At 51.8% G+C, this 13,687-nt stretch overlaps 1 protein-coding gene across 3 annotated transcripts in view; it reads left to right on the top strand.

Moving 5' to 3' along the window:
* Positions 1 to 10,554, top strand: part of NECTIN2 (nectin cell adhesion molecule 2) — a 32,501-nt gene extending 21,947 nt beyond the window's left edge. Inside the window, exons 6-9 of one of the 3 annotated variants that reach the window (XM_068991754.1) lie at positions 5,084 to 5,237; positions 8,381 to 8,444; positions 8,550 to 8,636; positions 9,508 to 10,554. In XM_068991754.1, the coding sequence (XP_068847855.1) occupies positions 5,084 to 5,237; positions 8,381 to 8,444; positions 8,550 to 8,636; positions 9,508 to 9,771 (569 nt within the window). In that variant the 3' untranslated portion in view covers positions 9,772 to 10,554. Of the gene's footprint in view, positions 1 to 1,686; positions 2,416 to 5,083; positions 5,238 to 8,380; positions 8,445 to 8,549; positions 8,637 to 9,507 lie in introns of those variants that run through there. The other 2 variants (XM_068991755.1, XM_068991756.1) reach the window with 2 other exon arrangements.
* Positions 10,555 to 13,687: the final 3,133 nt, after the last annotated feature.

Here is a 13,687-nt window from a genome sequence, read left to right on the forward strand (position 1 = left end):
GCTAGACGTTGCTTCAGAAACTTCTGACCCTAAGACAGGAGCACGCTCAGCCAGCACCTCCAAAATACTACCTTCAGTAACGCAGACACACGTCCCAACACGCGTGAAAACTGGCCTCCAGACTTCACCGAACAGAGTCTTTCCCGCCTTTGCCCGGGGTGCAGGAGTAGACATATATCCCCGCCAGAAGTTTCACAGAGTATTGTTGGCCCTTCACCCTTGAGGTGGACTTTTTCTCTTCTGTTTTACTGTTGTTTGCACTGGTTTGACAGCCCGCTAGGTCATGACCCCTACCCCACCCCACCCCACTCCAGTTTTGAAAATATCTAGAAACTATGGCCTGGGTTCCAGCCCCTCCAATGTCCAGAAAGGTGGGGAGCGGAGGGTCAGGTGTGAGCAGGTCCCTCCCTGGTCTCTCCCAGTCAGGCCCTGCATGCCAGGGTGGGGGAAGGCAGGTATGTGATAAGATGCTGGTTGCATCTGTGGGCCCCAGACGCCCTCTCCCTCATCCTCACTCCGCCCGATTAGCGCTCCCCCGCTTCCTTCTCTACCCACCCCCGCCCTCCCCTCCCACCAGCTCAGCCTCCGCAGGGAGAAGAAACCCCCGGGACTGTGGGCTTAAGGGGTACCATTTTCCACCTTGGGGATGGGGGGGGCTCAATCTCCTCAGTCCCCTTCTCTCAAGTGCTCAGAGCTTTGGGATCCAACAGCCTCAGGCTCAGACCCATCTCCGCTTCTTTCTGGCTGGATCAGCCACAAGATTCTGTGACCCTGACCTCAGAGTTTCTGAGAGGGAGTGCCAAATTCAGATGCCTACAAGGTCCTGGCGAGTGACAGGGTGGCCAGGTGTGGAACTCTGTTCCCGGAGTCCGCAGCCTCACTCAGCCACAGCCCATCACCAGGTGAAAGAGACGAGGGTGTGATGGTGCCAGATCTGATTTTTTTTTTTTTTGCCGTAAAAGAAATGTGGAATTTTCAGTGAAATGACTAGTGCTTTAAATGTCGGGTAGCGAGCTGTTGTTTCATGTGTGCACGTGTGTATGTGTGTGTTGGTTTTTGCTTTTGTCTCCGCGTGGCTTGGCAGGTGGGCTCTCAGTTCCCCGACCAGAGATTGAACCTATGCCCCTATAGCAGGGCTTCCCAGGTGGCTCAGTGGTAAAGAATCCGCCTGCCAGTGCAGGAGACGCAGGAGATTCGGGTTCTTCCCCTGAGTCAGGAAGATTCCCTGGAGGAGGAAATGGCAGCCCACTCCAGTATTCTTGCCCAGAGAATCCCACGGACAGAGGAGCCTGGCGGGCTGCAGTCCATGGGGTCACAAAGAGTCCAAACTATGGCTGAGTGACTGAGCAATCCCCTGCGGTGGAAGCACGGAGTCTTAACCATTAGACGGCCAGGGAATCCCTAGCAATTGTCATTTTGGTTTTGTGTTTGTTATTTCGGGAGTCTTCTTTTTTTTTTCTGTCTTGTTAGCAAAGCACTAGGCAGGTGTAAGGAAATCCATCTGGGGGAGGGCACCCACTGGCGCGGAGAGTGAGCGGGGCTCTCCCTTCCCTCCCCGCCTCCCCGTCGCCTCCCCAGTTCCCAGCCCTGCCCTGCTGCGTCCTGTCTCCCCCGCCCCCCACCTCCAGATGTCTTCTCTTGACCTCGTGTCTCCCTCTCTCTCTCACCCCTCTTCTCTCTCCTCAGACACCCCCCGGGCCTCGTCTCAAGGCGCGGGCCCAGTGGTGTGGGGGGCTGTGGGGGGGACACTGCTGGTGCTGCTGCTTCTGGCTGGGGGGTCCTTGGCCTTCATCCTGCTGAGGGTGAGGAGAAGGAAGAGCCCCGGAGGAGGAGGAGACGGCGGCACAGGAGGGTCCTGCGACCCGAAAACTCAGGTGTTTGGGAATGGGGGTCCCGTCTTCTGGACGCCCGTGGACCCTGGCCCCCTGAGGCCACAGGGCAAGGATGAGGAGGATGAGGACGAGGAGGAGAAGGCAGAGAAAGGCCTCATGTTGCCGCCGCCCCCGGCGCTGGAGGACGACTTGGAGTCCCAGCTGGACGGCTCTCTCATCTCCCGGCGGGCGATTTACGTGTGACCCCACTCACCCCCCACCACCACCCCCCCACAGGCAGACAGACAGACAGACTGAGACAGACAGCACTGCGCACACCGGCCAGCCAAGGGCCCAGGGCTGGTTGAACTCGTTTGTCCGGAACACACTGGAGTTCAAGGCTACCTCCCGCTTCCTTCCCTGGGATGTAGAGGGCGCTGGAATTTCATACACTGGACTTCTGACTCCTGGCCGCAAGGAGCAGGGGACGGCCCCCCCGGAGGAGGGGGGCGCTGGGGAATGGGGACCCACAGAGCACCACCCCCCCACAGAGACTCTTGGTTCGGGCTCCAGCCTGCCATGGCCCCATGACACTCAGGAGTTAATAAACGCTTTGGAGGAAAACATCCCGGGGTGTCTTGTAATACATCAGACCCCCTCTTTGGGGGGTGGGACAGGGACTGCTAGGTCCCAGCGGGTGGGCGCTGGAGACGGGGAGCGTGGTGGGGGCTAGACTTGGGGAGGCTGATGGAAGGGAGGACTCTGGTCACTTGGGTCCTTGAAGGACACATTGGATGTCCGAGCCGTCTGAGGCCCGGGGAGCTGGGCTCAGGGGCTGGCGCTTGGATGCGGGGCTTCCAGAACAGCCTTCCCAGGCAGAGTGGCCAGACTGGCCAGAGAACTGAGTTTCTGGGCCCAGTGGGGCTGAGATCGTGGACTCCTGGGCCCTCTGGGGTGGCGAGGGCCTGGAATCTGATCCTCTGGGGGCATCTCAGACCCGACCTCCCGGAGTCTGCTGAGGACATTGGAAGGGAGGACTTGCCACCTGCATTCTTGGGGTGCTAAGAAATCAGGGGAGCCCCACCTGGGGAGGACATCACGTCAGCCTTTCCTGCCTTCTTCCTAGTCCCTTATCCCCAGGCTGGGCCCAACGAGGGGCTCTGTATCCTTCTCACTGCCCCCTCTCTCCGTTAGAAAATCTTCCAAACTCGGGCTGGGGACTGTGGTGGGGGGGGCGAGGAAGGAGGCAAGGTTAAATCCAGTCACCTCCACTCTCCCCAGCCCCACGACCACCCCAGGTGGCCTTCATCTCTGCTCCCGAGGCTGTTCTGGGACCCAGTTAAAGCTGCACCCGAACACCTAGCGTGGGGTGAAGCACCCGGGAGACGCTGGGTGAGTCTGCCTCTGCCACCAGCAGAGCGTTCCACTTGCTCTGCGGCGGACACGGTGGTGGCGCGCAGTCAGAGGAGCAGCCTTAGGATGGGCAAGTGTGTAGACTGAGTGCAATTACTCTGATATTTTCCCGACGCTCTGAGAAGCCCTCCAGAGGATGCCAGGCTGTGTAACAGGAAGCTGTGGAAATGGGATGGTCCAGGGATCCAGACAGCATTCCCTCGGGCAGCTTTCTCTCCTCTCCTCTGTAGCGGGGTTGATGGAAGGGGGCGGCCTGTGAGCGGGGCCTCGGCACACTTGTTATTTCCTCTGGCTGTTTACTGTCTGTACCACCCTGTCCTGTCCTGCCCACCTCCCACCCCAGCTGCCGCCTCCTCCCCCACCGGGAGGGTAGTGCCAGGAGCGGGAACGTGGTCGATCTGGCAGACAGTGGGTCCCCAAGTGTCCCTGTTGGGCGCCTCCTTATGCATCTAGAAAAACAGCAGCTGTGTGCCAGACCCCGTCCCTTGGACCGCACAGTGTGGAAATTGGCAAGTAAACAGGTAATGGCTCCAATAATGATTCAGGAAGTGGAAAGTGTTACAAAGGAGAGGTCCAGGGTTGTGTAGCGGGGGAGTCACCCTTCTCTCCACCCCTTTTCCTGTGAGGTTGGAGGCCCTCTAATGCTCGGCCCAGGATAACTTCATTCTGTATAATACATGAGGGTTCTGATCCCAAGCCCAGAACCACGCCTGCCCCCAATTTTCTGCCTTTTTGCTCCATTCCTTGTCACCTCTCTTCCCTTAGCACCACACTCTCCCATCAGCTCTCTGCTTTGCTCCCTCCTGTCCCTAAAAACAACCCGAGTCTTCCTCCAGAGGACCTTGGCTCTGGCTGGCTGTTGGCTCTTCCTGGAATGCTCTCATACCCTCATGGCTCGCCCCCTACAGCTACTTCAGGCCTTTGCTCAAACATCTCCCAGTAAGACGCTCTCTGACTACTTTTGACTACCCTGCTCTGTCGCTTAGCACTTCCCTACTATAAGTAAGGTGAATGACACTGGCATTATGTGGCATTATGTGGCATTGCCTTTATATGTGAAAGTGAAAGTGAAGTCTCTCCATCGTGTCTGACTCTCTGCGACCCCATGGACTGTAGCCTACCAGGCTCCTCTGTCCATGGGATTTTCCAGGCAAGAGTACTGGAGTGGGCCGCCATTTCCTTCTCCAGGGGATCTTCCCAACCCAGGGATCGAACGAACCCAGGTCTCCCGCATTGCAGACAGGCACTTTACCACCTGAGCCACCAGGGAAGTATACATATATATGTGTATAATTGGTTTTTTTGGCTGTCCTGGGTCTTCATTGCAGTGCGCGGACTTCTCACTGTGGTGGCCTCTCTTGTTGCAGAGCACGGGGCTCTAGGCATGCAGGCTTCAGGAGTTGCAGCTTGGCGGCTCTAGAGCGTGGGCTCAGTAGTTGTGACGCACGGGCTCAGTTGCCCCGCAGGATGTGGAATCTTCCCTGACCAGGGATGGAACCCATGTCCCCCAAACGGGCAGGTGGATTCTTATCCACTTCGACACGAGGGAAGTCCCCTACGATTACCCTCTCTCATTTGGCGTCACCTGGCACGTTAGCTATTATGTCTGCTTCTCTACTTGTGGCCTCCCTGCCCGACAAAACATTCGTCCCATGGGACTGGCGCTTTTGCATGTTTTGTTCACCATTCTATCGCACAACAAATGCTCAGTGAGGATTAAGTGGATAAAAAGAATGTCCTCTGCCCTTGGGAGAGGTGGTAGGCAGGCAGGTGGTGACTGGAGACTGGGGTGGGTCTGGGAATAAGGCCTTGTGTGGCTTCCTCCTGGAGACTCCCTCACGCTGTCCTCCTTCTTGCAGAGACACCCAACACAGCCGGAGCAGGGGCCACAGGGGGCATCATTGGGGGCATCATCGCTGCCATCATCGCTACTGCTGTGGCCGCCACGGGCATCCTGATCTGCAGGCAGCAGCGGAAGGAGCAGAGGCTGCAGGGGGCAGAGGAGGAGGAGGAGTGAGTGAAGGGTCCTAAGAAGTGGATGGGGGCGGGGTCCCAGGACCAGGGTGCACAGGGTCCGGGAGGAGGCTGGGAGAAAGTCGTTGGTGATGGTTGTGACGCTGAAATGGCTCAGCTTCTCCATACACCAGTGCCGAATCAAATCTCCAAGACAGAATTTGGGATGACTGGCAGGCTACTGTCCAGAGGGTTGCAAAGAATCGGACACCACTGAATCAACTTAGCACGCACCCAGAAAAGAGTAGCTTTATTGCTTTGCTAGGCAAAGGGGGACACAGCAGGCTACTGCCCTCAGAACCCAAGTGTCCTAACTTGAGGAAGATATTGAGACGTTTTATAGTAATTGTTCAAAGAGAGTGTGATCATCCCATGGACATTCTTCTGATGGGTTGGTGTTGAGGTAAGTAGGAGTCAGCAGCATCAAGCTTCAGGTCCAACTGGTCTGGGGTCTACTTGCTTGTGGGCCACTTACCATCATTAATCAGTTGCTTCTCCCACCTGGAGGGGATTTCTTTATCTGCAGAGTAGTTCAAAGATACTGTCGTGTGTGTATCCATTAATAGGGAAACAGGACCTTGGCCCAAGGCTGCTCTCAACTGTTTGTTTCTCCCTGGTCTTGCATCTCCTGCCTTCCCTAAGTAACAACTGCTTGAATCTCCCCACTGGCACTCAGGGAAGGTCATGGAGGCTGAATGAAGGGTGTTTCCTATAAACAAAGAAATGGGGGACACAGAAAGGCCTTGTGCCCCAGGACTCCCACAGGACCCTGCACGGTATCAACTCTGTGAAACAGAGTGATCCAAAATGACCGGGACTTAAATGAGGTGGAGAGGAGGGTTTATTTCCTAGAAATCATGGCCATGACAATTCTGCTCTGTGATGTCATCAGAGTCCAGGTTCCTGCTATCTTGTTGTTCTGCCTTCCCTTCATTCACATTCCAAGATGGCTCCCTTCTCTCTTATCATTGTCTATGGACAGGACAACCAGACATGGCCATCCTGGCCTCAGGGACCACCCTGCCTGCCAGTGGGAAGGGGAAATGGAAATAGAGGGCAGTGCTGTGAGGGAACCATCACATTCTCTCATTTCCCATTGGCCAGGGTCTAGTCACATGGCTGCCCTAGCTGCAGAGGAAGCTGGGAAATGTAGTCTTTATTCTGGGTGGCCACATGCCCAGTTAAAATCTGTATTACTGTGAAGAAAGAGGAATATTGGGGCTGTTAGGGGAAACTAGCTCCACTCCTCTCTGCAGAGCACTTGCTATGAGAGGCATCTTGACATCTCAACAGCATCTTATGGAGACTTGATAAGAGGCATCGTACTTGTGATCTCAGTGAAGCCTCATATCCATCCATTCATTTGTTCATTCAGTAGGTAATTCAGAAAGTATCCCCGTGGGGCGAGGCCCTTAAATTTAGGAACACAACGATGAGACAAAACACTTAAAAGATGTCCAAAGAAGGGCTTCTCTGGTGGCCCAGTAGTTAAGAACCCACCTGCCCACGCCGGGGACACGGATTCGATCCCTTGTCCCACAGGATCCCACACGCTACAGAGCAACCAGTCCTTTGCATCACACACACTGAGCCCGTGTGCCTAGGGCCTGTGCTCTGCAAGAAGAGAAGCCCATGCACCTTAGGGAAGACTCAGCACAGCCAAATACATAAATAAGCCTTTAAGAAATGTCCCCAAAATAATAAATTTAAAATGCAAATAAAAGATATCCACACACATCAACGTATCATATCAAGGAAACCTAAATTCTCAGACAGAGCTAAGGCTACACATCTTCTCAAAAAGGAAACAGGTTCAGAGAGCTGAAATCACTTGCTGAAATTTGTTCAGCAAGAAAGTTTTGGGGGCAAAATGGTTTTGAAATAATGTGACCCAGCGTGTGTAAGGGGAGCACTTGTTAAAAATGCACCTTCCTGGGCTTAACCCCAAACCTACTAAATCAGCACTTTCACAAGAAGGGCTTGGCGTCTATATTATAACAAGCTCCCTACGATGGACGTTTGTGAACCAGTCTTAATCATCTAGTCCATGCAAACCAACAACCTGCTGATGTTCTCATCTTCTAAGCCCATGAGACCCAGTGGTGTCTGAGATGGCGCTGGCCTTGAACTCCTGGGGTTCCCAGTCTGGAGAAGACAGATCCATCCCCAGACAATGACAGTCCAGGATGGCTAGGAATGGGCTAGGGAAACTGAAGGAGCTGAGCGCGGCTACAGAGAGCACCTGACTCAGCCTGAAAGATCAGAGAGGGCTTCCCTGAGGCAGGGACATCTGAGCTGGGGATTGAAGGTGTAGTGAGCACCTGCCATTATTATATATACAGGATACTGTGGCCTGTGGGTGTGCAGAATGAGGGAATTTAATATAGTTTGGGCGACAGGAAAGCGTTTCACTCATTCTTTTCATTCTCTCTCTTTTTAAAATCATCTCTTCGGCTGTGTGGGTCTTCATTGCTGCGCCCCGGCCTCCTCTAGTCGCAGCGAGCAGAGGCTAGTCTCTAGCTATGGCGCAGGCTCCTCATTGTGGGGCTCCTCTTGCTGCAGGCCACGGGCTCTGGGCGCCCTGGCTTCAGTATTTGCAGCCTGTGGCTCTAGATGCAGGCTCAGTAGTTGTGGCCCATGGGTTTATTTGGCTCACGGCACATAGGGTCTTAGTTCCCGGGCTAGGGATCGAACCCATGTCCCCTGCAGTAGCAGGCAAATTCTTAATCACTGGATCACCATGGAAGTTCTCATTCTGTCTTTCTCCAAATATGTCCTGATACTCCTCATCATGGGTTCTGGGAACACAGGACAAATCTCATTTTTCTCCCCTCACACTGTTCGCAGCGGGATACAATTGTTGAATGAGATCAGAAGTAATATTTCAAATACAAACTCAGTATGTGCCCTATTAGAGACACATAGCTAGCTATGATCCTATCACAGGAACTCTGGCTCCTCCTGGAGAGTCAGGAGGACTTCCTGGAAGAAGAGAAATTCATGGAATGAGTAGGAGACAGCAGGGGAAGGGGAGGTGGGTGGTGGAAAAGGGAGATCAGGTAGAGGAAAGAGATGTGCAGTGGCTCTGAAATAGAGGGGTTCTCAGGGCTTAGCCTCCACCTGACTTACCTCCTACCCCACAGACTGGAGGGACCGCCCTCATACAAGCCACCGACCCCAAAGGCAAAGCTGGAGGAACCAGAGATGGTAAGCACTTTCCCTGGAGCCCAGCCTGCCCCCACCTCCCCACCCACCTTCCCCCACTGAGGCCAGGGGGGTGGTCCTGACTTGTCCCTCTCTCTCCCATCAAAGCCCTCCCAGCTTTTCACCCTGGGGGCCTCGGAGCACAGCCCACTCAAGACCCCCTACTTTGATGCTGGTGTCTCATGTGCCGAGCAGGTAGGAAGTTGGCAAAGGTCAAGGGTGGATTTGGGATCTGAGTTTAAGGGCCTCCTTACATAAAAGGAGGCTTCCCAGGTGGTGCTAGTGGTAAAGAATCTGCCTGCCGATGCACGAGATGCAGGACTCTGGGTGGGAAAGATCCCCTAGAGTAGGAAATGGCAACTCACTCCAGTATTCTTGCCTGGAGAATCCCATGGACAGAGGAACCTGGCAGGCTACAGCCCACGGAGTCCCACAGAGTTAGCTATGACTGAGCACGCACGCAGAATCTTACATAACAGATCAAGGATTTAAAGGTTACAACTCAAGTTCAGGGCTGTGTCTCTGGTCAGAGCTTAGAGGATTGAGATGTATTTAGGATTCAGTGAGGACGGACATGGTTTTGAAAGTCCAAGGACAAGGGATGAGAGTTAAAATCACTCTATCAAAGAGGACCAGTTGAGTATCTCCATTTGCTGGGTACTGTGCCTGGAGTTGGGACAAGACAGACAGTCACTCCCCTCAGTGGCCTCCTGGAGGTCAGGGGGTGGATATTGAGTTTGAGAACAAGTCAAGTTTCAAGGGTAGAGCTTAAGTTTAGGTCAAGATTGAATTCAAAGGCTCATGAGGAAAGACCAGGGTTTCAGTGATCAAAAGAAAAGGAGAGGCTTAGGATCAGTGGGGTAGGGTCCATGCTCTGGGCTTTGAGTTAAGAACCACCTACATGATTATCCCAATATCAACCCAGGGAACAAGGGGTGACATAGGGTGAGGTCTGTTCTGGTTGGCATGGGGAGACGGTGGTCAGGATTTGAGGGCTAAGGAGCAAAATGGGATTCTGTGTCATGCTCAAGAGGTAACCTTGGGTTCATTCCCTCCCCATTCCCAGGAAATGCCTCGATACCATGAGCTGCCCACCTTGGAAGAGCGGTCAGGGCCCCTGATCCTTGGGGCCACAAGCCTGGGGTCCCCCATCCTGGTGCCCCCAGGGCCGCCTGCTGTGGAGAGGGTCTCCCTGGATCTAGAGGACGAGGAGGAGGAGGAGGACTACATGGACAAGATCAACCCCATCTATGACACCCTGTCCTACTCCAGCCCCCCCGAGGCCTACCAGGGCAAAGGCTTTGTCATGTCCCGGGCCATGTATGTGTGAGCCACCATGGCCTTGCCCTTTCACCTCTCATTTTCTGATATCCTAACTTTCTGTCAGGGATTTAGGGCCCCTGACCTCGGGCCCAGCCACTGTCAGTTAGCACACATGCATCTCATCATCACCATCTATCTTGGTGGCTCCACTGTGACCTCTAATCAATGATCTCTGATTCAGAGAAACTGGCCATGACAATGGAAACCTGATAAGCTTAGGAGGGGCTGGAGAAGGTAGATTTCTGCACACACTCTTACCCAAGGATTCACCAGACATAGATTATACCTCTCATGACCCACCATCTCCAGACTCCTCCCAAATCCCAAAGAAGACCCCAGACCTGATTTTTCCCCAGGCAGTAACTCCTAATAGATCTGCTGGGGTGGGTGTTGGGGACATTCTGCTGCTCAGACCTGAGCCCTCCAGGCGGCAGAACCTCTGTCACCCATTCCCCTCCCTGTCCCCTAAAGGGGGAGGGAGGGGATTCCCCAGCCCAAAGCAGAACTTCCCCATCTCCTCCCTCCTGCAGGCAGGAGTCTCAGGGTACCGACCCTTCTTCCCTGTGCCCCTACTACCCCAATTCCTGTCTCCAGAGAATTAAGCCCCAGCTCAGGGCTACATGGGGTGAGCCTCATGCAGAGTGTGCCTTGCTGATGCCAACCTTGGAAGAAGAATCTGCTGTTACTTTGAAGACTACTGAGCCCTTTTACTCCTGCCCAGTGGGACTGGACCCAAACATCTCCTTGGGGGTTGGGGGGAGTGGATCATCTGGGTTAGGGATGGGGATGTGGTTTTTAATATAGCATTTCCTACAAAATATGAGTTTGTACTTTGATCAGGTCTCTACTGGTGTTTTCTGTGGGCTGTTTAGGGGATAGGGGTGGAACATAATGGGTAATGAGTCGGGGGGGGGGGGGTGTGGCTCAGGGTCCAGGGCTTGAGGGAATCAGTAGACTAGAAGTTAAGATAGGTTACAGACAAAAAGAAAAGGACCAAAGATATGAAAGAGATAAGTGAGGGGATAATGAGCAAAAATGCATAAGCCATGGTTAATGGAAGGAGCGGGAGGAGTCCAGGGCATAAGCAAAAATAATCTACAACAGCAGTCCAATGGATAACCAGTTCAGTTCAGTTCAGTCGCTCAGTCATGTCCGACTCTTTGCGACCCCATGAATCGCAGCACGCCAGGCCTCCCTGTCCATCACCAACTCCCGGAGTTCACTCAGACTCATGTCCATCGAGTCCGTGATGCCATCCAGCCATCTCATTCTCGGTCGTCCCCTTCTCCTCCTGCCCCCAATCCCTCCCAGAAAATCAGAGTCTTTTCCAATGAGTCAACTCTTCGCATGAGGTGGCCAAAGTACTGGAGCTTCAGCTTTAGCATCATTCCTTCCAAAGAAATCCCAGGGTTGATCTCCTTCAGAATGGACTGGTTGGATCTCCTTGCAGTCCAAGGGACTTTCAAGAGTCTTCTCCAACACCACAGTTCAAATGCATCAATTCTTCGGCGCTCAGCCTTCTTCACAGTCCAACTCTCACATCCATACATGACCACTGGAAAAACCATAGACTTGACTAGACGGACCTTAGTCAGCAAAGTAATGTCTCTGCTTTTGAATATACTATCTAGGTTGGTCATAACTTTTCTTCCAAGGAGTAAGCATCTTTTAATTTCATGGCTGCAGTGATTTTGGAGCCCCAAAAAATAAAGTCTGACACTGTTTCTACTGTTTCCCCATCTATTTCCTATGAAGTGATGGGACCAGATGCCATGATCTTCGTTTTCTGAATGTTGAGCTTTAAGCCAACTTAATGGGCAGAAATAAACAGAACAAAGGAGAAATAGCAGTAACTAAGTATAAGGGGCAGGGGTGTAATGAGTAAGAGTAGGCCAAAGGCAAAATTATGAATAATGTTGTAACAGGAGCTCAGGGCATGATGAGTAATAGATCTCAATGAATGAGCCAGGGGTCAGTTCAGTTCAGTCGCTCAGTTGTGTCCAGCTCTTTGTGACCTCATGAACTGCAGCACACCAGGCCTCCCTGTCCATCACCAACTCCCAGAGTTTACTCAAACTCATGTCCATCGAGTCGGTGATGCCATCCAGCCATCTCATCCTCTGTCATCCCCTTCTCCTCCTGCCCCCAATCCCTCCCAGCATCAGAGTCTTTTCCAATGAGTCACCTCTTCGCATGAGGTGGCCAGAGTACTGGAGTTTCAGCTTTAGCATCAGTCCTTCCAATGAACACCCAGGACTGATCTCCTTTAGAATGGACTGGTTGGATCTTCTCACAGACTAAGGGACTCTCAAGAGTCTTCTCCAACACCACAGGTCAAAAGCATCAATTCTTTGGTGCTCAGCTTTCTTCATAGTCCAACTCTCACATGCATACATGACCACTGGAAAAACCATAGCCTTGACTAGATGGACCTTAGTTGGCAAAGTAATGTCTCTGCTTTTGAATATACTATCTAGGTTGGTCATAACTTTCCTTCCAAGGAGTAAGCATCTTTTAATTTCATGACTGCAATCACCATCTGCAGTTATTTTGGAGCCCAAAAAAATAACGTCTGACACTGCTTCCACTGTTTCCCTATCTACTTCCCATGAAGTGATGGGACTGGATGCCATGATCTTCATTTTCTGAATGTTGAGCTTTAAGCCAACTTTTTCACTCTCCTCTTTCACTTTTATCAAGAGGCTCTTTAGCTCCTCTTCACTTTCTGCCATAAGGGTAGTATCATCTGCATATCTGAGGTTATTGGTATTTCTCTTGGCAATCTTGATTCCAGCTTGTGCCTCTTCCAGCCCAGCATTTCTCATGATGTAGTCTGCATATAAGTTAAATTAAGCAGAGTGACAATATAAGCCTTGACGTACTCTTTTTCCTATTTGGAACCAGTCTGTTGTTCCATGTCCAGTTCTAACTGTTGCTTCCTGACTTGGATATAGGTTTCTCAAGAGGCAGGTCAGGTGGTCTGGTATTCCCATCTCTTTCAGAATTTTCCACAGTTTATTGTGATCCACACAGTCAACACCAAAATCAAATTGATTATATTCTTTGCAGGCAAAGATGGAGAAGCTCTATACAGTCAGCAAAAACAAGACCGGGATCTGACTGTGGCTCAGGTAATGAACTCCTTATTGCCAAATTCAGACTTAAATTGAAGAAAGTAGGGAAAACCACTAGACCATTCAGGTATGACCTAAATCAAATCCCTTATGATTATACAGTGGAAGTGAGAAATAGATTTAAGGGACTAGATCTGATAGATAGAGTGCCTGATGAACTATGGACGGAGGTTCATGACATTGTACAGGAGACAGGGATCAAGACCATCCCCATGGAAAAGAAATGCATAAAAGCAAAATGGTTGTCTGAGGGGGCCTTACAAATAGCTGTGAAAAGAAGAGAAGCGAAAAGCAAAGGAGAAAAGGAAATATAAGCATCTGAATGCAGAGTTCCAAAGAATAGCAAGGAGAGATAAGAAAGCCTTCCTCAGCAGTCAATGCAAAGAAATAGAGGAAAACAACAGAACGGGAAAGACTAGAGATCTCTTCAAGAGAATTAGAGATACCAAGGGAACATTTCACGCAAAGATGGGCTCAATAAAGGACAGAAATGGTACGGACCTAACAGAAGCAGAAGACATGAAGAAGACGTGGCAAGAATACACAGAAGAACTGTACAAAAAAGATCTTCACGACCCAGATAATCACGATGGTATGATCACTCACCTAGAGCCAGACATCCTGGAATGTGAAGTCAAGTAGGCTTTAGAAAGCATGACTATGAACAAAGCTAGTGGAGTTGATGGAATTCCTGAAAGATGATGCTTTGAAAGTGCTGCACTCAATATGTCAGCAAATTGGGAAAACTCAGCACTGGACACAGGACTGGAAAAGGTCATTTTTCATTCC

The sequence above is a fragment of the Capricornis sumatraensis genome, chromosome 20 (genome assembly GCF_032405125.1).
Source record: "Capricornis sumatraensis isolate serow.1 chromosome 20, serow.2, whole genome shotgun sequence".
Classification (NCBI taxonomy): Eukaryota; Metazoa; Chordata; class Mammalia; order Artiodactyla; family Bovidae; genus Capricornis; species Capricornis sumatraensis.